General features: G+C 45.5%; 1 protein-coding gene across 6 annotated transcripts in view; it reads right to left on the bottom strand.

Annotated features, from left to right (window-relative positions):
* ALS2CL (ALS2 C-terminal like) overlaps positions 1–21,513 on the bottom strand; it is a 54,620-nt gene that overhangs the window by 22,131 nt on the left and 10,976 nt on the right. Inside the window, exons 1-3 of one of the 6 annotated variants that reach the window (XM_072329699.1) lie at positions 11,687–11,870; positions 2,887–2,995; positions 1,246–1,438 (exon numbers count right to left, since the gene is read on the bottom strand). In XM_072329699.1, the coding sequence (XP_072185800.1) occupies positions 1,246–1,438; positions 2,887–2,992 (299 nt within the window). In that variant the 5' untranslated portion in view covers positions 2,993–2,995; positions 11,687–11,870. Of the gene's footprint in view, positions 1–1,245; positions 1,439–2,886; positions 2,996–3,375; positions 3,495–10,760; positions 10,843–11,162; positions 11,364–11,686; positions 11,871–21,513 lie in introns of those variants that run through there. The other 5 variants (XM_072329700.1, XM_072329697.1, XM_072329698.1 and 2 more) reach the window with 5 other exon arrangements.

Here is a 21,513-nt window from a genome sequence, read left to right as displayed (position 1 = left end):
AGGCCCCAACATAGAGCTTTTGCTTACTCCTATAGCACTCCGAAAAGGAGAGACATCATAGGATTAAGGCTGCACAGAGTGAATCAGCAAAGGTGGGCAAGAATCAGCACCCAAATCCAGGTTTCATTGCAAAATGAGAGGAAAAGAGATCTTCAGATGAGTTCCTCCTTAGTGTCAGCTGAAATCTCAGCACAAGTTTTCATCTCCTATTTGCCTTTTTAAGACCAACCAATATTAATTTGCTTAAACCGTTTCCAAGTGAACACACACTGTTTCAAACCCAATTCATATAAAGGCAAAGTTTATTGCACATAGCTTTCCAAAATGATGCTGTCCAAGTAAGTAACAAACCATAAAGTAGCCCTTCCTCCTCCTTCTATCCAAATGCCCATAAACAAACAAAACTAAGACTAGAAGAACCACTATCTTACTATCTTCCCTCATTATCTTAAGGAGGAAAGATTTAGGTTGGATATCAGGGGAAAGCAGTGAGGTATTGGAACAGCTGCCCAAAGAGGCTGTGGATGCTCCATCCCTGGAGGTATTCAAGGCCAGGCTGGACAGGGCCCTGGGCAGCCTGGTCTAGTATTAAATATGGGGGTTGGTGGCCCTGTGTATGGCAGGAGGATTGGAGCTTCATGATCCTTGGGGTCTCTTCCAACCCAAGCCATTCTATGATATGATTCTATCTCCTGGAGGTAGCATGCCCATCTGCCATCCTGTGCTGATGCCAATTTGCCTAGGTGGCACAGTCCATCAAGCAAGAGCTTGGCCATATCTGCAATGCATGAAAGATTGAAGATGTTCTGACCTTTACGTCACCTCTATTGCCCACAACTCATTATTCATGGCATGACATCAACACACAAACTACACACACTCTAGTGACACTGGCAAACATTTTGCATTGCAGACAGATAGAGAGCAGATACGTAATTGATTATATAAACAATAATGAAACAGTATGTTACTCGTTGTGCTACATCCACCATTTTCTATCATATCCCTTGCCAACAAGAAATAAACATGGCAAAAAACTGGCAATATGAACCATGTCTGATGACACCTTCCCCTCCTCATCCCCTTGGGATGATATATAGATACCAAATGCAATCCCTTCTATATCCTTATGGCAGAATACTATCAAAACAGCACTGAAGATATTAAGTGTATTTCTTTTGCACCAGCCTACCATGGTTGGCAGAGTTAGTTGATGAATTGGGTACCTTATTCTTCTGTACTTACCGGATGTACAAGCTTAGGAACAGGTCTCCTTTCCAGACAATGTAAATATCCTGAATGCAGAATGACTCAGAAGTGCTGTATTTTTGCTTCACTATCCGGTAATTCTCTTCCGTGAGGTTCCAGAGAGCTTGAAATTGATCATTCAGGAGTAGAAAGAGCTTAAAGTTCTCCTTTCCTTTCTGGTCACTAGGCTCTTTGGGAGAAAAATGGGGAAGAAAAGGCTATCAGAAAGCCTTGAGTCCAGGAAATCTTGTGGAAGACACTGCCTTTATCTTGTACTCAGCCCAATTTATCAGTGTAAAGCACATATACTATTACAGGAAAGTAATTACAGGGAGGAAGGAGGTGATAATTGTTTAGGGTTTGGTTTCTATGCGTAATTACATGAAGTATCCATCTGAAGGCCTTCTCCTTCCCATGCTTGTGGGTAGCATGGTCACAGCAGCCTGCAAGGCTCAGACTCAGCTCAGACATGAGCACTGGAGGAAAATTTGGGGAGGTTTTGCCCCTGGACCCAAGAATTGATCTCAGGCTCCTTGAAGGTTAAACCCAGAAGGAAATATGGCAAGCGGGAAACAGTTTTCAGGTCTAATCCAGTCTCACCACTTTCAGCCAGGCCAGCTTGTGAATGTTTATGGGGTTGTTAAGTTCAGCTGCTCTGATTTACTGCCAGCTTAGAACGTGCACCCATCCACAAGTTCACCTTCAAAGCCAGGCGTGAAGATGGGCCAAGAAAAGAAAGGCAGAACGAGCACAATGTAGGGGTCATACCTATGTGACGAGCAGTACCATGCTGGAAAGCAGACTTGGAGATTACATTACTCAGAATCTGGATTACTGAATCAGTTATAGAATCATAGGGATTGGATGGGACTTCTGGAGAACATCTAGTCCAACCTCCCTGCTAAAGCAGGTTCTCTAGATCCCAAGAAAGGATCTAAGTAGGTTCTGAGCATTTTCAGAGAAGGATGTTTCACCACCTCTCTGGGAAGTTAGCTACAGTGCTCAGTTACCCTCATAGTAAAGAAGTTCTTTCTTGTGTCCATACAGAACTTCCCATACTCCAGCTTGTGCCCGCTGCTCCCTGTCCTGTCACTGATTATCACTGAAAAGAGCCTGGTCCCATCCTCTTAACCCCTACCCTCTAGATACTGATGTGCATTGATCTGATCTCCTCTTTGCCTTCTTTTCTCCAGACTAAACAGCCACAGGACCCTCAGCCTTTCTTTATAAGAGAGATGCTTCGGATCCTCAGTCACCTTTGTGGTCCTCCATTGGACTCCCTCTATCAGTTCTGTCTGTCCTGAACTGTGGAGCCCAAAACTGAACACACTTACTGCAGATATGGCCTCACCAGGGCAGAGCAGAAGGGGAGGAGAACCTCCTTTGACCTGCTGGCCACACTTGTAATGCACCCCTACCAAAACAACCTCTAAAACCAACATGAATCACAGTCTTACATGAAACGTTGTAGACATCCATAAGAACAGCCCTAAACGGAATAGCTCTTCCTGTCACTTACTCCAGCAAATCAGCCCCCAGTGAGTTCTCAGTTACTGTGTTTCCAGGGTAATTCCCTTCACGTATGCACCAGCTAATCAAGGCAAGAACTACAGACAAAGAATATCCTTTTTGACCTACCTGACTGTAGCAGAGGCTTGAAGATGAGGGCATCCATACGCGCCAGGCATGCTGAAAAGTTTTCTTCCACTTGGAGCAAAGATGCAGTAACTTCAGCTGCACACATGTCCTGGGTACAAAACAGAAGGCACACATCAGATCCCTGCATGACCATCCATCTACTGATGGCTGCAGTGCTCATCTCAAGCATTCAGCCTTTCCTGCTCCTGAGAGCTGGCAGTATTAGCTGTCCTCAAAAGGCATTTCAAAGCATTAGAAGAGGAAACAAACTCAGTAGCTCAAGATGAGGTGGCATCACGGACCACTGAGACTGCAGCCCCAGTTGGACATCATCTCACGTAGACCACAATACTTCTCTACATGCAAGGATGACCTCAAGCTTCTTGAAGCACATTCATCCTTCTTGGTGCCAGATTCTGTCTCCCAGAGGGAAATCCCCATAGTACGAGGCACAAAAGATAAAGCAGAGCATCTCTCCCCTTCTCTCACCAGTTTCCTGTCCTTATGCCACATCCTACGCCTTTTAGCATTGTAAGCAATCATACGGAGCTGCAGAGCCTTGCCAGCCATTGCAAAGTATCCAAGCCCTCCAAGAGAGCAGAGCTCTGCAGTTGCTCCTTCCTCAACAAGATGCTACAGTTCAATGTCACAACTCCCGTGTCAAGCAAAGGACAGTTTCCTTAAAGTGGAAGTGGGCAGAACCTCAAGAGACAAAATATGAAATTGAGAAATAAATAAATAAATGAACCCACAACGTGAGCACACTCCAGTAGCTTCCTCCTTCCCAGTCTTATGACCCAAAAGAAACGTATCAGAGGAAGTGAGCGTAAGCCGACTAATAGCACGTCATGAGGGACTATTGGGGGGAAAAGCCCTGGTGATGAAAATGGAGACAGATGATATTGCTAATGGAGAAAAAACATGCCAGCTTTGAAGCTAGTTACACTCCATGGGAAGAATTACCTTGAACACCTCACCATGGACTATAGAAGTTCCCCTCTGTCACTAGGTTAGGTGGGACTGTATCATTTTAAAGCTTCTTGGAGGCTGGACTTGTTGCTAAATAAGAGTTTGAGTTCCCCAGACTTTGCAAACCCTGCTCAGGAGCTTCTTTTCTATGCGAGTCTGGACTTGGATTGCAATGGCATCACAGAATAAGAGACGCTTTGCAGTTTGGATGGTTAATTGGCCTGGTTTCAAGTGGTTGCTCAGGTCCAGACACAACTAGCTGCACAGCTGAATGATTATTTTCTCTTTAGTAACCTCTGCCTCTTAAATTACATTTGTCTGAAAAAAAAAGGGGGAAATGTTAAACAGATTCCACAATCTTATTAGATTTCAAGTGTTCGTACATCAAGCTCCGCATGACCACAAGGCTATTTTTTTGCAGTAACATTGCTGACTTGTCCCAGAGGGAAAGCTGTATGCATGCAAACAGGTCAAAAGCTGGAACCCAGACTCCTCCTGGCCACTCCCATAGAAAGCAACAGAGCCAGGAACAAAGCAAAACAACAGCCAGCCCTCGCCCAGGAGCACCATAAGGACAAGGCAGACTGATTTTTTTTACCCACCACCAGTAGAACCCCCTGTCTTGTATGAACAAAAGATAAAGTTGCTTCACAAAGGTACTAGAGAGCATTTAAGCTTGCACACATTTCCAAGCTTGATTAATCAGAGGATAAAATCCTCTGGATGAGACTTACTGATCTGCAGCATTGCCCTTATCAACTATGACCTGGCCCCACACTCTGACTCTTGCCCATCTGCAATCCCAGTTCATTAAGGATCTATCACCTGCCATGTCTTGAGCTGGGCTAACTCCAACCCAAACACAGTAGTTTGAGATCATTTGCTGAATGAATGACCAGCACCAATCAAAGCACCAAACTGTGACGCTGCTGGTTGGTGGGAGCATTCAGCAGAAATCTGGGGCTCTCACATCCTCCCCCTCCCTTGGGCTCAGCTCTCACACGACTCCGTGGTTCTGTAGTTCTGTATTACAGGAAAGGCCAGGCAAGCTTGAGCAGAACTACTAGGAAGCCCATTCAGAAGGCTTTAGTCTGCTCTTCTTACATGGCTCTGCTGCTGCTGGGGGGAAAAAGACCTTCAAGGATGATGCACTCCCTGGGCAGAACTGCAAGATGTACACATCCAAGGAAGGATTCCAAGCACAACAGTTGCTGATAGAAAGAAGGGGGAAAAAGCCCTAGAACATCTATAGGAACTGCTATATCTCTGTAACCCATCGTGTTCTTGGACTGTCTACTGAGCAATGCAATGGGGGAAGAACAAAGGGTGATGGAACAGCTAATATCAACATAAGCAGTTTCCTGACCATGGAGCAGCCTGGGTCATTGGGAAGAGCATTCATCCTCAACAGGATCTGTCCAAAAACTACTAAATGCATCTTACAACAGGAACACACATCCCTCAAGAAGCCACAATGGGTAGTTACACCCAACTGGAGGAAATTGCAAGAAGAGTGGGTGGAACAAAAGTAAAAAGAAGTTATTTTGGTGAACTGTTGAGCTCCAATGTTCAGTTTCTTAAAGAATCTCTTTCTGTTTTGAAGTCTGTAGCTCCAAGGCAACTGTTCCGCCATGAAATGCCTGGGAAGCCCCATACATGTCAGATAGGGCATAAAATATATCCTGGAAACCCATCTAGTCAGAGAACTCAATTGCTTCTTCTTAATTAAGAAGCAATTTGAATCTTCACACAGGGACTAATCATTTTCCATCTTCCTCTTATGAATCCCCTTTTGCATTGAAGACTATCAGTCAATGAAAATAAAGACTTCTCAGGTAGAAGTAGCATGGCACAAGCAATAGGTTTACGCTCAGAGCATTTTAATACTGAACTTCTTGGAATGGAAATGCCATGACCACTGTGTGCTGTAATCCCTCCCCTTCTTAAACTGTTCTCTTTCTCTGCATCAGCCTTCCTGAAGGATGCTGTGCTGTAGGCCTTCCAACCTCCACCCCACCTTCGCAACAGAGAGCATGAAGACTTAATCCTGGATAGACAAGCACCTCTCCACTTGGCATCAGTATGAAGCTTGGAGCATCTGAAAGCGTAAAGCTCTCTTGTTCTTTCACTTTACAACTCTAAAGGATGCACGTTACAGAGCTGAGTAACACAGGCTCTGCACTAAATCTGCCAGTAACAAGCTCCTTCCTCAAAAATTAAGCAGATAAACCTATCAAAAGTTTGTCACATTGGGTTTTATACAGACCGACACTTCATATCACATCACAGTGATGTTCTGAGATATATACAGGAACCTTAAACCGCAACAAATGTAGACCTAAGCATTTCCCCACCTCTGTCAACTCAATGACTGTACTGTTACGATTAACATGGCTTCTTTACCTGGTTAGTTTATAACCTAGATCTTTTCCCCAGCTCGATCTAAAGTACCACCACTTGAATGTGCTCACAAGCACAATGGGTTCTCCTCTTTCATTAGCAGTGACAGCTCAGAGTCAGTGAACTCACAAGCACTTTAGGCTATGGGGACAAGGTCTGGTGACCTGTGCTGAGACACTGCTCCTCTTTTAATCCTAACTTTGGCTGCTTTCCTCTAAGGACCAGGCTTCCCATGCAGCTAATTGCATTTCCAACTGCCATCTCCCTCACGTGTCACGCTCCAGCTGAGTCTGCATTCAGGCCAGCACAAAGACCACATTGTCATGCAGAAAAACAACCCTGAGCTTTGTTTAACCAACACCACCACTGGAGTGAATGCTCCTGTTCAGAGTTTCTCTTGTCAAGCCCCACAATGAATTAGCATCCAACTTACTGGAGCCACCTCATTGCCACCAGAAACACACAATGTGCAAGAGGGGATTGGGAATTAGTGAGGTAAAAAGACTATGCAAGCAGAGAGAGAGCAACAGGGGCGGTAGTTATTTGGATTAGGCTTTAGCATGGAATCCAGGGAATATGCAGATGCCAGCACAAGTTTGTCTGTGAAAGAACTCGGGGGTCTTGGTTCAGTGTTTCCTTAAGCTAAGGAAATTGTTGAGCAGCACAGCGATAAATGCACAACATCATTTAAAAACCACAAGAGAAGGAACTCACACACCAAGGCTCTCACCTTCAACACGAGACCCTTGGGTTCTAGGTCCAGGCTCCCATGCAGCAAACATCTGGAGTGCAGCACAGCCAGCTCTACCCTCAAGCAATGGGCCCAGCTCTGGATAACCAGTAGGATGCCTTACATTGCTTACCTTGCCTAATTAAACTGTGGAACTCACTGCCATGAGGATTTGTTGTTGCTATGGGTGTATTATACATTCGAAAGCATCTGGATGAGTCCATAGGGGAAAAAAAAAATCAATTAAAGGCTAATAAAAATGAAGGCATCAGCTCCAGCTCAGTAAGTCCCTGAGGAGGCAAGTGCATATGGAAGAACTGTTACTACAACTCTTCCTGGTTTTCCACGCTGTCCTTCTCCAAGCGTGATCTGCTTTATCAGAGGAGGCAGTCTGGCTTAATACTGCTGATTTCATGCATTAGTCATAAAATCATTTGCTCATCACATCCATGGTAGGATGTCAGGCAATGAGAAAAGAGTAATATAGAGTAGTAAAAGCACAGACCAAGTTAGAATGTCATCAGATTTTGGGTAATAGTGGATAGTCAGAAGCTTAAAAAGGGTCAAACTCGCATTCAACATTCTCTGCATAAAATTGTGTAACTGGCTGCTTTCTGCTCCAGAACAACTTCTGTTTTTCCCCATTCAGACCTTCATCTCAGTCCATCTTTAAAAAGGAAGCTATGAGTGGGGGAGGAGAGCACATTTCTTCTGCCCCTACCCCCCAACAACAGGGAATGCAAAAGCCCCTCATAAACATCAGATGACCCAAGTCTATTGGTTTTTCTTCCTTCCCCAAACCCAGACTGGGAGGAGCTCATGTCCTTTCCTTAGGAAGGTCACTTCTGAGCCCAATAAAAACAACCATAAACCTTCAGATGACTTGAAAAGGACAAAACCCATCTGCCCTCACTGGTTGTGTACAGGCTGAACTGCCCACCTTAGATCCCCTTTGTAACCAACAAAGATTTGAGTCACATGAGAAGCTCGACTTAATTCAGACTGAGATAAGTGGACCTTTGGGCATACCTGGTCTCTGAAACACCTGCAAGATGACATTTTACTTGTTAATAGCTAACGCTAGTGATCATTCTCATGACAATTAGGTACATCATTCAACCTCTGCAAATAACAAGTCAAGTATTGTAAAGTATGATAAGGCTTGCAGGAGATATGATGTTTATTTAGTGCTTTAATCTCCCTTGGTACCATGCCTCCCATTATTGTCATCACTTGCAAGCAGCACGTGCAAGTGGAAGCAGAACTGTTCTGACCCTGCAATTGGTATGCAACACAAAAATACTTGGTGTTAATCGATCAAACTCCATGCCAAACATGAAGTAACTGCAGGTTGTCTGGAGGCAAGTAAAGAAATTAAACCATGAGAAGAGACAAGTCCATTTTCCATTGGAGTCAGACTATTATGGGAAACCCAGTTAGGTACTACATTAGCGTCTCATCTCCAGTAGCAACTTTGAAACTGGAGCTCCACTTTCTTGGCCCTATACTCTCAATATGCTCACTTTGCTTTTCCAAAGCAAATGGGTCTCAAAAAGCAAAAGAAACGATGGAGGTTCTCCACATCTTGGCTTTAGAGTACACATTACCATCTACTTGAAAGTAGTATTGATTCAGGTCCACAGTACCAGAGTCTGAATCCCAGCCTGGAAACCAACCCAGAAGCACAGTGTCCATCACCTTTGACAATAGAAGAGCCAATAGTACAATTGTTTAATGATGAGATGGAGCTCAGTAGCACCGTCATCCTGCTCCATGCTTTTTGCTCAAGACCTCCAGAACTTGAGCAAGAGGGATTTTCATTTCCTCTGCGCTTAAAGACAGAGGACCATCGCAAAGTTTCCACAGCAGATGACTGACTTCATGGCTTCACCAAATATTGATGAGCCTACAGACCCCATCCATGAGCTGATGCCTTCTGACTCTCTACATGATGCTCCTTCCGTCTCACAGACATTTTCTTACACAAGGTTTATAAGGCCCAAAAGCTAATGAGGTGCCACAATGAAAGGCTTGCTTTCAACACTTCACTGATCTGTTCTGCCAAGCAACACATAAAAAGCCTGAAGACACAAAACCTTTGGAGTGGCATCCCCAGTGCCTGCCAGAGATAGAGCAGAGTTAAGAGTCCATACACAGGAAGAAGAATGAGTCAAAAAGTCTTGCCTGGATTGGTGTCATCCCTGCACTCTCCCCTAGCACTCAAGGCATTAGCAAAGACTTAATGCTGTAGGAAGCTCACAGGGATTAATAAGAGCCTTCGGGTGCTCTCGGAGGGCAAATTACAATGTGAAGGCAGGACAGACCTGCCAGCAGTCACCAGTACTTCCTAACCTCTGATCATCATTCCAAGACGCCACAACTCATTGAGGTACTTTCAGTGCCAAAACCCAGGTCTTTTGATGACCTGAAGAGCTGGTCAGAAGCCCTGGCAAAACTGTTTCACAAGAAAATTCCTGTTCGTTGAGCCCTAAATACTTTGCATGAGCCTCTTACATTTGAAGAGGAATGTAAACAGTTCCCTACCTGTCTGGCACTAAATGCAACAAACACATCTTGGCCTCTTTCTGAGGTCCACTCCCAGTGTGTGATCCCCCAACAACAAGCTGTTGCACTGGGAATCCCAAAGGATGTAAAACCCTACATGATCCTAGAACCTGTTTATGGATATCCCTCTATTATGCTTCTACTGTTTGCCTCCAGAACACGCTGCCAAACTGCAAGCAGGGTCTTGACACGCAGTTCTTGCCTGTTTTCCTTGCAAATCCTCAGAAATCTTATATTGCAGCTTGTTGGGAACTGAAGTCATTGCAGTAGCAATAACGAAAGTATTTCATTTGGGGAGCAGCTGCTTGAGGAAGCTTCCTGATCATAGGAAATTTCCACAATGAGGCACAGGTTTGGTTCAGGTCCAGATTAAACAACGTTAAAGTTTAAAAGCAACCAGCCTTCCTGTGCACTGCAGCTCCTCTTCTTCTGCCTTCGAACACTTTGCTGTTTGTTATTTATTAATAAAGCAACACAAAAGCAAAAACCATACCACAGAACCCTTCAGAGTGTTGCTGCTCTTCTATCACTGGGCCTATGACCCAGACTTTTCTATCAACACCCAAGTGATCTCCAGGTTTTCAACTGCTTCCCTCCCTCGCAGAAACCAGAGAGCTTAACAGCCTCTCTCTCTCCATGACTAATTAGTTGGGTATTGGTTTCTTTACTCTGCCAGGTGAGCTGTACAAGCCCAGCATGAAGGCATGGTTTGCAGCCTTATTTCATCAGGCTCGCATTGCTTGCTTGCCTGGCATAGGTGGAGAATTCCTCCCCGGATTCAGGAAGAAGCCCCAGGACAGAGCATCAGACAGGGGTGAACGTGCTCTGAAGCATCACTTGATGGAAAACAAAAGGTTAGAGCAAGCAGAAGGTTCTACAGCTCTGGATCGTATTAGGAATTAAATAACCTAAATGTGGTGTGTGCAGGGCAGTGTGTCTAGATGAAACAAAGGGCTGCATGCAAGTGCATTTGGCACTCCAGGAAAATGCATTCTGTGCCTGTGGTCACCTGCATGGGTACAATCCCTACCCATAGAAAACACTGCCCCAACTTTACACTGCTTCAAGTGTTTTATCCATAAGCCATCACTGTAAAGCAGATCTCATTGATCTCACACCCCTTCCTGCACCACACGGCTACACATAAACCTCAAGGTTAACAAGAGCACAACCAACCCCGATCGCAAAACCCCAAAATAACCCAACGTACCTTGCACAAGGCAGCCAATTAAATTTCCCCTGTGCTCAGTGCTATGGCAGCAGCCGCTCCGAGCTCCCAGCCCTGAAATACCCACAGCAGCCGCTCTCCCCTCCCACCGCTCCCTCCCACATCCAGCAAAACACAGATCTGGGCTTGTTCATTAAACGAGACACCCACAGGGCCCGGGGAAGAGTTACGAAACCTGCGTAAAATGAGGTTTCTACAGCAATCGATTGCTGTTTGCTTTTTGTTTTTAAAGACTCTTATGAGCACGTGCGTGTATTAGGAAAAAAACAAACAAAAAGCAACACAAAAACAGGAAACTGAAATGGAAAACAACAGAATATGCTTTTTTCTTTCCCCCCTCCCGCTGCACGAAGTGACGGTGCTCAGCTTTAATCCCTTTTTTACCTACGTTGCATTTCCATAGCTGCTTGCCGAGCTCCTGTACTTCCATCCCTGTTCTGCCGGTCTCTCTCCTCGTGCAACTTCTTGCACTTTGCTAGACTTGCTCACAGGAGGCATTTCCGTGGGAAACGGGACATAGGGACATTTCCTGCTGCTCAGAGCCGGCAGCTGGCAGCGTGCAGCAAGGAACCGCACGTGATGTGCACGGACTGTCCTCCCAGCTAGTGGAAACAGTGCCCTCCTTCTTTCATTAGATAAACCGAGTTAAAAAGGAAGCTAAATGTGTGGGGAGAGGAGAAAAAATGGGGCAGGGAGAGGAATCAGGCTGGGAGGGTAGAGAAGATTAGAGAGAGGGGGGAAAAAAAAGAAAGAAGGGATAAAGAGGGAAGAAGAAACAGAAGGGAAGATGAAGGATGAGGGAAGAAGATGAGGGAAGATGAGGGAAGAAGAAACAGAAGGAAAGGAAGAAATAAAAAGGAAGGGAGGAGGAAAAAGGAAAACGAAATAAAAAATAACACCAAACCAACCGAGCAAACTTTGACTCCTCCAGAAGGATCCAGAGCACTCCCAGCCACGTATCAGAGCTCTTGACTGCATCCCATGTCCTGAACATAAAGCCTTGCTTCTTTGTCCCCAATCAATCCGCAATTAGCAAACCTCCCACCAGCGCTTTGTCAACGCGGCCGCCTCCACCCCACGCTCACTCTCCCCCATCAGGAAAAAACAAACAAATATGCTGCATGACAAAGCCCCCACACCCTCCCCTTCTGCTTCAAAACACAAAGCTCCATTATTCCCCAGCACTCCAACATGTTCCGACTCAGCCACTTGCCTCTTCCCCTGGCTCTATGACTTCCAGCGCTCTTCCAAGCTACTGGAACTCAGAGCAGGCAGAAAGATGAGGACAGTCCAGCTTTGCCTAAGCGAGGATGCACAGAAGACGAGAGGTGCCTCGATCACCTTTTGTTCAGAGAGGTTCTTCTGCTGTATTGACTTCCTTCCTACTTTTTCCGGCCTCACGGGATGTTTTTGGAGTGGGACTTGGCGCATAACTCACTGTCTGCCTCAACACAATGGTTCGTAAGACACAGAGCAGCAACCCCCATACACCCAACACCGGGAAGGATGCAGCCAAAGGAATGGGAAGGGTGAGCAAGCGATGAGGTCATTGCCAGCTTCCAACCTGCTCTGCAAGCTGAGAAAGCAAGGAAACAGTGATCAAGGCTTCAGCATGACTACGGACCTTTCTCTTCCTACCCAAAATTGGGAATTAAATCAGATTTCCTGCATCCTGAGAAAGTGCTCACCCACCAAGGACTGGATGGCAGGTGAACACCCTGCCAGATTTTATCCTGGCAAGATCTTTGCAAAGCTGCTTGAGTCCAGGAGGACCTTCCACAGCCTCCTGATCTTGAATGAATGCTGATTTCTCCATGACAGCGTTTGTGACGGTACCTACCCTCCAGAATGGGTTTCAGAGGCTGCATTGCTGAGCATTTCCTCACCAATGCTGATTAGTGGATCTCCAGCAGAACTGCATGTAAGGCCCAGGAGCTCTGCTCTCTTCAGGTTTGCCCCATTGAGTGCAATTGGACCTGGTTATCAAGCTCAGCTTTGTGACTTGGCCAAGCGTTCTTTGGAATCCTGTTTTTCCCCCTTTATGCCTTTTAAATCTCATCTAGTAAAGCTGCAGTGAGAACCTGTGCTGACTTACAGTGATACAACCATTTGCTTTTGGACGCTTCCTTTCACTTGCACTTCCTTATGCTCCCGCTCATTTCATGCCCTTCCACTTCTCCAACTTATCCACAGGCCTGATAACCCTCAGACCTTCAGGTTCCTTTGACAGATGCTAGCTGTCTAATCTGCTTTCTTCAGCCTCTTCTGAGCAGCTCCGCATCTCTGTTCCCTCTGTTCTCTGCACTAAAAAAAAGAGCTCCTCCTTCCAGACCCAGATATTTCCTACCATCAGCTGTTCCCAATGCATGGACATCTCAACTGGTGGTGCAGCAAATACCAGATTGTCACAACTTTTACTGCAAGAATTGACCTTATTACACTATAGAAATCCCAGAACGACAGTGATTTGCTCCTACTTGAACAACCACTGAGCTGTCCTAGAGTGAGGGCTGCTGACTGCCCTGCAGCCACAAATAAGGGCCTTCAGCACATTATGAGTGCCCCCATCCCCAGAGGTGCTCGAGGTCATGTTGGATGGGGCCTTGGGCAGCCTGATTTGGTGGAGGGCAACCCAAATAACTTCATTTCTTCAGGGAAAAATACAGAAATTACAAGGTAAACTTGACAGACTTTCAATAGCAAAAGCCAAACCAAACCAAAATCAGGGACACATTGAAAGCTTGAGTCTTTGAATACAGGAATGTTCACCCAGAGCTTTGTGAAGTCTCTTCTGCTTACAATTCTTAGTAGGTGAAAACAATGTTTTCCACTGAAGTCCTTAGAAATCTTCTCTATCAGGTCAAGGTCTCCCTCATTATCCAACCAGACCGTTGTTATTGGAATCATCTCTGGCTATTTGCAGCCACAGATCTCAAAAGACAGGCTGATATAATTTCCACATGGGAGCTTATGGGATACCACTAGCATTCCTCTGTCCACAGCCAGCAACAGCATGCACTGCAGGCTTTGTATTTTGCTCTTTTGCTCAACTGCAGTTTTACAGCTTTGTTTCCTGCACTTGCAAGTGCCCCTCTGGGGGAACACGGTTTAAAAACACATGTAAAAATCATCACTACTAATAGCTAATAAGGAATCAGAAAAGAGACAGTTGCAGTGCAGTGGTACCAACAAACATGTTTTCTCTAAGAGGTCCAGGTCTGGCCTTAATTAGATGGAAGAGCAAGAGGGCATTCAGCCATCTATGTCAGTTAAACGCCTTTATTCATAAAGAAGATACAAAACTGACTTTGATCAAGAAAACTAAGAGAAGTTCACCTTGTTCCTTGTGCTTCCAGTTTTTAGCCATGGAAACAGAATCTCCCACCAAATCTCACCAATTACTGAGAAAATCCTTTCTTCAAATGCAGCTTCCCTGAAACAAGTGGCATTTTCCACCAAAGAGGGGGCTTTTTGTTCCTGTTTTTCATTGCTTTGGCCTATTTATAGCCTATGTTCCTCTATTGAAATTGGGCGCATTTTTGAGTTCTGGGGCTAATAGCACTGTATATGCTGAGTCAGTGCTGCTGGCTGGCACATCTTTCTATCACCAAGGCAATTCCATTCCATGTTACAAGAACCAACCACTCTGGAAATAGCCGCCTTGTGACTCACTCAGTTACAAGAACATCCTTGACGATGCCAGCTCTGATAGAAGGTTACTGAAGAATGCCCCAGAGCAGCAGCAACACAGTTGGCAGCCTCCAATTCTCACAGTGCCACTCAGAAAAACCTCAGCTCCTGCTGAAGCTGAACAACAAAGGCTGTTGGAAGGTATATAAGGAAGAAATACAAATCAAAGATGGCACTAGGCCCATGTTCCTAACTAGCACCAATGTGTTATCTTTGCTTTGCTTCAGGCATTAATCAGGGCTGTCTGAGGCTTTGGCAGGGATGGGGGCAATTATAGGTGCTGGGATCTCACTGGGTCTTCATGCTCTAACATAGTGGTGGGTTTCTGATCTGACTACACACTCTTTAATTCCTGTGCCTTGTGAGGTATTTGTGTCTGTCATTGGGAAACTGCATGGAAACAGTAGCTAGATGTACGCAATTATTCATATCTCATGCAAAAGAACTTTCGCAACCTTCATGATTATCAAATTTGTCCTGGTTGTTTTCATTGAGGCAACACAATTATTATTTTTTCCTTTAAAGGGTGAGGTAGGCATAAAATGCAGGTATGCTTAGAAAACAGGCAGAACGCAAGGATTGACAATGAGTACAGACATTCACTAGTAAAAGGGTATAGAAACCAATCACTTCTAGAAATTCTCTAGTCATCAGCATGCACAGTAGCAAATTCAAGTACCATACACTGCAAACTACTGTCCATACTTCCATACTCTCCACTAGAGATGGAGCTGATGATGAGATGAGTTCAGGGATGGACTTCAACAAAAGTGGCCAGGAGCAGAACCAGCGAAGAGCAAGCATAAGAGAAGGCATGGAAAGGTTATTAAATAAATAAATCACAGTCCACATTGAGTTTATTTCCTTACCATACTCATTTCTTTCCAAAGAAAAGCCCTATGAAGAGTTAAGAGGTTATAACATCTTCCTACAACCACTGGTCTCCGTGTCTCCTACGCAGAGCTCAGATTCAGACCACACATCATGGTATTGATCTTACAATGACTCTCCCTGCTTGAAGACTCATAGAATGACCCGGGTTGGAAGGGACCTCAAGGATCATGTAGTTCTAACCCCCCTGCCTAGCAGGGCCACCAAACATACACCTTTACTAGATCAGTTTGCCCAGGGCCCCATCCAACCTGGCCTTGAACACCTCCAAGGATGGGGCATCCACAAGGACGGGGCATCCACAAGATGAATTGAATTAAGAGAATTGATCCCTAACAAGCATGCACAATCTACTCATATCAGTTTTGCTTAAGCAGATATTTCCCCAGCTGTTTACACGACTTCTAGCAAGTCTGTCTTACCTAGTTATCACCACTAACACAGCATAAGTTCCAACACCAGTAAGGACTCACTACAAGTTCTTTAACTAGTAGAAGAATGGTCATCCATTCTTGAGGCATGGACAAGGCCCTGGACAAAAAGCTGCTTTGGTTAAGTGAAACCTTTCACCAACCTGGTTCTCTTCAGGGTAAGTAAGAGCTAGTAAGTGGCAATAAACAAACAGGAGCACATTGGCCATCAGCATAATGGACTAAACGTTGGTCGTGATCCAAGGATCAAAAAGTACCTAAGAATGACATGTGTAAGTCGCCTTGTGCCTGTTAGTCAAGCTGTACCAGTTCTTTAGCCTGTTGGACAAACACCACCTGCAATGAGGTGGTGCTGAAACTGTTCATCATCAGCTGAACCAACTGGTCCCCATCCTCAGCCTGTCCCACACAGCACTGTAGATGAGCCTGCAAAGACAGAACAACCAGATGGCCATGGGGGTGATGGTCACCATGTCAAGGTGTACCTCCCTCCATGTGTCTGTGGTACATTCCTCTGCTTTCAGGGCAGAGGGACCAATTGAGATGTCAGTCTGTCTTGCAGTTAAGTGCCCTCCAAATGTCAGAGTGCTACATGGCTCTCAGGACCCTGGAAGGTCCAGATAGTTTGCAAACACTTTGAGAAGACAAGGGGCACTTCTCCAATTGTACCAAGCCACTCATCATGTCCAGAGACACGCTCAAGTACACATGTAACATCATGTGGTATGACATCCCATGGCTGATGTGCTTACTCTAAATCTTGTTCCACAGAACAAAACAAATCAGAAATACCAGTCCATAGAGCAGCTACTTAGTATATTGCCAGCCAACCAGTTTTCTTTAAATAAACCCACAATGCCCATTTAACTACAGAAATGAAACTTGACTCGTGCTTCAAAACTATTTATTGCTCTGTCGTAGCTTGTCCAACTATGACCTTTTGCTAAGGAGGAAAACAAACACTGGCCTCTGGCAGCCAGTCTCAATTACATAAGAGCTGCTGTATGTGCAGAAAGTATGAAAACAGACAAAAAGAGAACCGTGAAGCACCTGGATGTCATCTTTCAGCTCAGAACTACTTCTATGCAAAGTCATTTGAAACTGAGAGACTTCCAGTCATTAGTTAGCTGGATGGATAAGTTTCCGTGACAAAACCATACAATACTAAACAGAAAACCACCCAAACACATTGCTCTATCATCGTAGAAGAACAGTAGCAACACTTCAGGGTCTTAAAATAACATGCAATTTGTCTGAGTCAGGCCAGAGAAATGGTATTGGTGAGATAAACAGGTACTCATTGACTGTGTCCTTTTGGGCTGTATAACTACCCAGCTGGGGAATGGAGCAGGGGTATCCCATGCTTGGCTATAGAGAACAGTGACTTTTACCTGTGCTCTTCCAAACAACCTGAGCAGGGTGTCACAACATTGGCTTCAATACTGGAACCTTCCTCCCACTCCTTGGCAAGCTTTGCCTCATGTATTCAACTGGTGGAACAGAGGAATCCAATAGCCAGAGGCACCTGGCACGTGGAGACATGAAAGAGGAGCAAAGACGCTTAGGTACAGAGATACGACGGCCTTGCAGAAGGAGAGTGCAGAAAATCTAATTGATTTCTGTTCTTTCTCAATGCATGGGATGTTTCTGAGTTGAGGCCAAGACCAATCCCCCCCCAGCTTATCACCCAGCTGGCTTTTATCAGTCACACCTGATAACACCGCCTTTTCATCTGGGAGGCTGGGAAGGGCTTTCTCCACACGCAAACACATGCAGCGTGGGAGCAGGTGACAAGGGGCAAGCCACGAAGGAGCAAATCAGAAAACTGAGGCGAGCCTCAGCCCAATCTTCCCCACACTTCCGTCCCTCCCAGTTCTCCAAACCCTTGTTGGGACAGCAATGTAGATAAGCACATCAGCAAACCACTTCTGCTATAAAAGCAATGAGTCACTATGAAACTGTCCCGAGAGGTCAAGCAGACCAGGAGGTGACCTTCCCCACTGTGGCTGCACAAGAGTTGTGGCCTCCTTCTTATCACAGCACCACACGTAGACCTGGTTTGACCTCTCCCTTCACACAGGGACAGCCACATCCTGCCCCACTGGGCTCGATGCCACCAACAACCACAGGGCACGCCACCGACATGAATCCAGCAGCACAGAGATGTGGTGCTGGAGAAACAAAGGCAGCTTGTCCAACAGCATTGAGGTGAATGGCACCATGACACCTTGCTCCTGTGGCACACACCCTGTAGACTTTGTGGATGAATGTTTGCCTCCATGCAGTGAGGAAAGAGGCAGCATTCCTGTTTCACAGAGGCAGAGATGGAAGGGTTTCGCTGAATTCAGTCTCCTCAGATCGTCCTGTATCTTAAAATGGGGATGCATCCACAAAATAAGTGCGTCCCAGCCCTGTGAAATACCCTAACAATAAATGCTAGAGAGACACTGTCATTCACTGAACATAACCCTGCTTCAAAACTGCAGCTCACTGACCTTCAGCACAGCACAGAGAATAACCCTTTGCAATACAACCACAGTGTCCCATGAGACCACTCCAACAGCATCTCTCACCCAAACATTACCTGAACATAAAGCCCCTTTCATAGGTCCATTTGAGTTGTAAGGGCCCTTTAAAGGCCATCTAGTCCAAATTCCCCTGCAATGAACAGGGACACCCACAGCTCCATCCAGGTGCTCAGAGCCCCATCCAGCCTGACCTTGACTGTTTCCATGGATAGGGTACCACCACCAATCTGGGCAACCTGTGGCAGTGCTACACTGTCCTTATCATAAAGAAACCTTTTCTTATAGCCAATCTAAACCTCTCTGCTAGTCGTTTGAAGCCACTTCCCCTTGTCCTATCTTACCATGGGCTGAACTGTCAGGTGGGCACACTCAGCCATAGGCATGGAAAGCAGAACCAGCAATGAATGACACCCGTTCTATCTGTTCAGCTGTTTTATGTACTCATTATAAAAGGAAGGGGAAAAAGTGGGGAAAACACACACACACGCACAAAAACCAAACGAAAAACAAGTAATGTTTCTCTCCCAAAGAGCACTGCAAAACATTCTTGGTAGGCATGGAAACCCTTGGAGGGCTTCCAGCCCTTGGCAGGTCTCTGCAATTAACATTTTAGCAAGCAACTCAACCCTCGAATGGCTTTTAGGGAATTTAAAGAGAAACGGCAGTCACAGACAGGCGATGGGATTGCTGCTCCCCATTGGTAGGCATTGGGGGTTGTTCATTGGCTTCCCTACGGGAAAGCTCGTCACCCTCCTGTGTTACTCAGGGCAGGCAAGCTGTGACGGAACAGGGTGGAAATGATTGCAGCCTCTGCACTTCTGCAAAAGAGATTTCCTAGCCACAGCCTGCAGGGACAGAGGGTAACCTTCAAACATGCACAGGGAAGCTGCAAAGATGAAGGGGAATGCATTGTGCCACACGCAGGGGATTAAGCTGCAGCAGAAGGTATTTAAGCTGCTCTGTTTCTCCCGTGCCCTAGGGCTGCCTTCTCTTTGCTCCTGGTTGTATTGGAGAGCAATGAGGAACTGGGAGCACGGGCTGCTGTACTTGGAAGTCTGAGAGCAGAGATTACAAGGAAGCGTGTGGGCTTTGAATCTCACTGCTCTGAGAAGAGTAGGAGAACAGAGAAAGCTTGAGAGTAATGTTCGAGAGCATGGGGTCTTTGAAGGGGTGGGTGGGCAGGGATGATCCCATGCTTAAGCAGGAGAGGAGACCCATTGCCTGCAAACAGTTTTATAGTGTGTGAGTGAGCATGAACACAGCAAGCCAGATGCCCAATGCAAATGTGCTTGCATTAGAAACCTTTTGTTAAGAAATCCTATTTCCATGGTAAATCAAAGCTAGAAAGAAGCAAGAAGTCTCATTGCCCTGCTTTATACTTAAAAGCATAGGGCGTTTACCTGGGACACCTGACCTTGAATCTCTCATGGCTCTTTGTCCATAAGCAGGCAGGCAGTGAGGAAGCCCCAGGGTAAAGAAGAAGATGAGGAAGCAGGAGCCACATCTCCATCCACCTGCAGTGGTTTGACTGCAACACGGAGTAAAATTGCATTGTTCAGGGCTGCTACATTCTCCAAAACAGCACTATGGTGCAGCAACACCAGCATCCTGATGATTAGCAAGATGGCATGTCTAACAAGGATGCAAAAGACACGGGCGATCAGCAGGAAGCTGACAAGCTGCTGTGGTTTCACTAAAGACTGGTGGTCATCTACGAACCAGCAGGTACATAAAAGCATGTGCAATCTGGATTATTACAAACCTTATCTGATGAGCTGTCATTGCTGATAGGGTTATATGTTGAAAAAGACAACCATTTCTCCTCTTTGCAAAGCCCACTTCCTCGCTATTGCTAAAGTCACACGTTTTCCAACACTTTTTCTACCTGAAAAGTATCCTTGAGATGCCAGGTGGCCTAAGTAGAAGTAAATGCTTATTTCCTTATCATGAATAAAAATTATTAACAAGTAAATAAATATAAAGAGATGAACTCTCAAAGAGATAGTAGGTCAACATTTAAAACCCCAACAGGAGATTCCACTCTGACCTGCTGAAGGTGTTTTCCAGTTGTCTCAAAGGAAGAAGCTGAAGCAAAGAAGCTGAAAGATCTGAAGATTGCAAAGAAAATGTGCTGCTGCCCCCCCAGCCCTGAAAACTAAAGGGGGCATTCAACTTCAGTGACCCATATGTTGAATAGCAAGTAAAAACACTATCAAATTTGTTTGTGCTATTTTTGCATAGCTCTTGGCACAAAGGATTCCCAGCAGTGGTTTGATGTCACAGCAGTAGGGAATTCACAGTCTAACTTGCTCTGTGCATTATAAAAAACAACTTGCCTACTAAAGCAGGTTTCCTATAGCAGGTGACTCATGAAAGCATCCAGGCAGTCCTTGAACATCTCCGGAGAAGGAGACTCCACCACCTCTCTGAGCAGCCTGTTCCAGGGCTCTGACACCCTCACAGTAAATAAGTTCTTCCTCAAGTTCATGTAGAAGTTCCTGTGTGTTAATTTGCACCCACTGCCCCTTGTTCTGTCGCTGGACACTGCTGAAAAGTGCCTGGCCTCATCCTCCTCTGCCCCTAGAACAAGAATTATGGAGATGAGGCACCGAGGGACATGGACAGTGGGAATGGTGGGGATAGGTTGACATTTGGACTAGAGGTCTTTTCCAGCCTCAGTGATTCTATGACTCCACACTTGTCCTAGTTGAACCTTATGAGGTTCCTCTCTGCCCAACTCCTAGCCTGCCAAAGTCAAGCAAGAATTAACCTCATCTCATCCTTCCTCTTTCCACAAGGAGGATAGCTCGTAAGCTTTTATCCAACATCAAATTCTTAAATGAATTACACAAAAGTTCAGCATCTCCCTGACCTTTATCCCTTGGCCAATTTCAGCTGAATTAAAACACCAGCAACAAGGCTTTAGAAGGCCAGTGGAGGGAAGGTAAAGCAATGAAAGGTAGAAAGGAGCAGGCAAAATATCCTGTCCAAAAACCCAATTACCTAACAAAAATCAGGGTTAAAAACTATAACAACCACCACTAAAATCAGCTCAGTGAACCATCGTTTGGGATCTCGGAGCCCCAGATGGGATTTTCATAGGATCAGGGAGAACCAAGCTGTACACCTTCTGTGACAGATGCGTAATTTTCTGCCTCAGTGCTGCCACCATCTGTTGCTGACAAGGCCAGTAAC

The sequence above is a fragment of the Excalfactoria chinensis genome, chromosome 2, assembly GCF_039878825.1.
Source record: "Excalfactoria chinensis isolate bCotChi1 chromosome 2, bCotChi1.hap2, whole genome shotgun sequence".
Taxonomy (NCBI): domain Eukaryota; kingdom Metazoa; phylum Chordata; class Aves; order Galliformes; family Phasianidae; genus Excalfactoria; species Excalfactoria chinensis.
The sequence above is the reverse complement of the archived record's forward strand: the minus strand, read 5'-3'. Positions and strand labels throughout refer to the sequence as shown.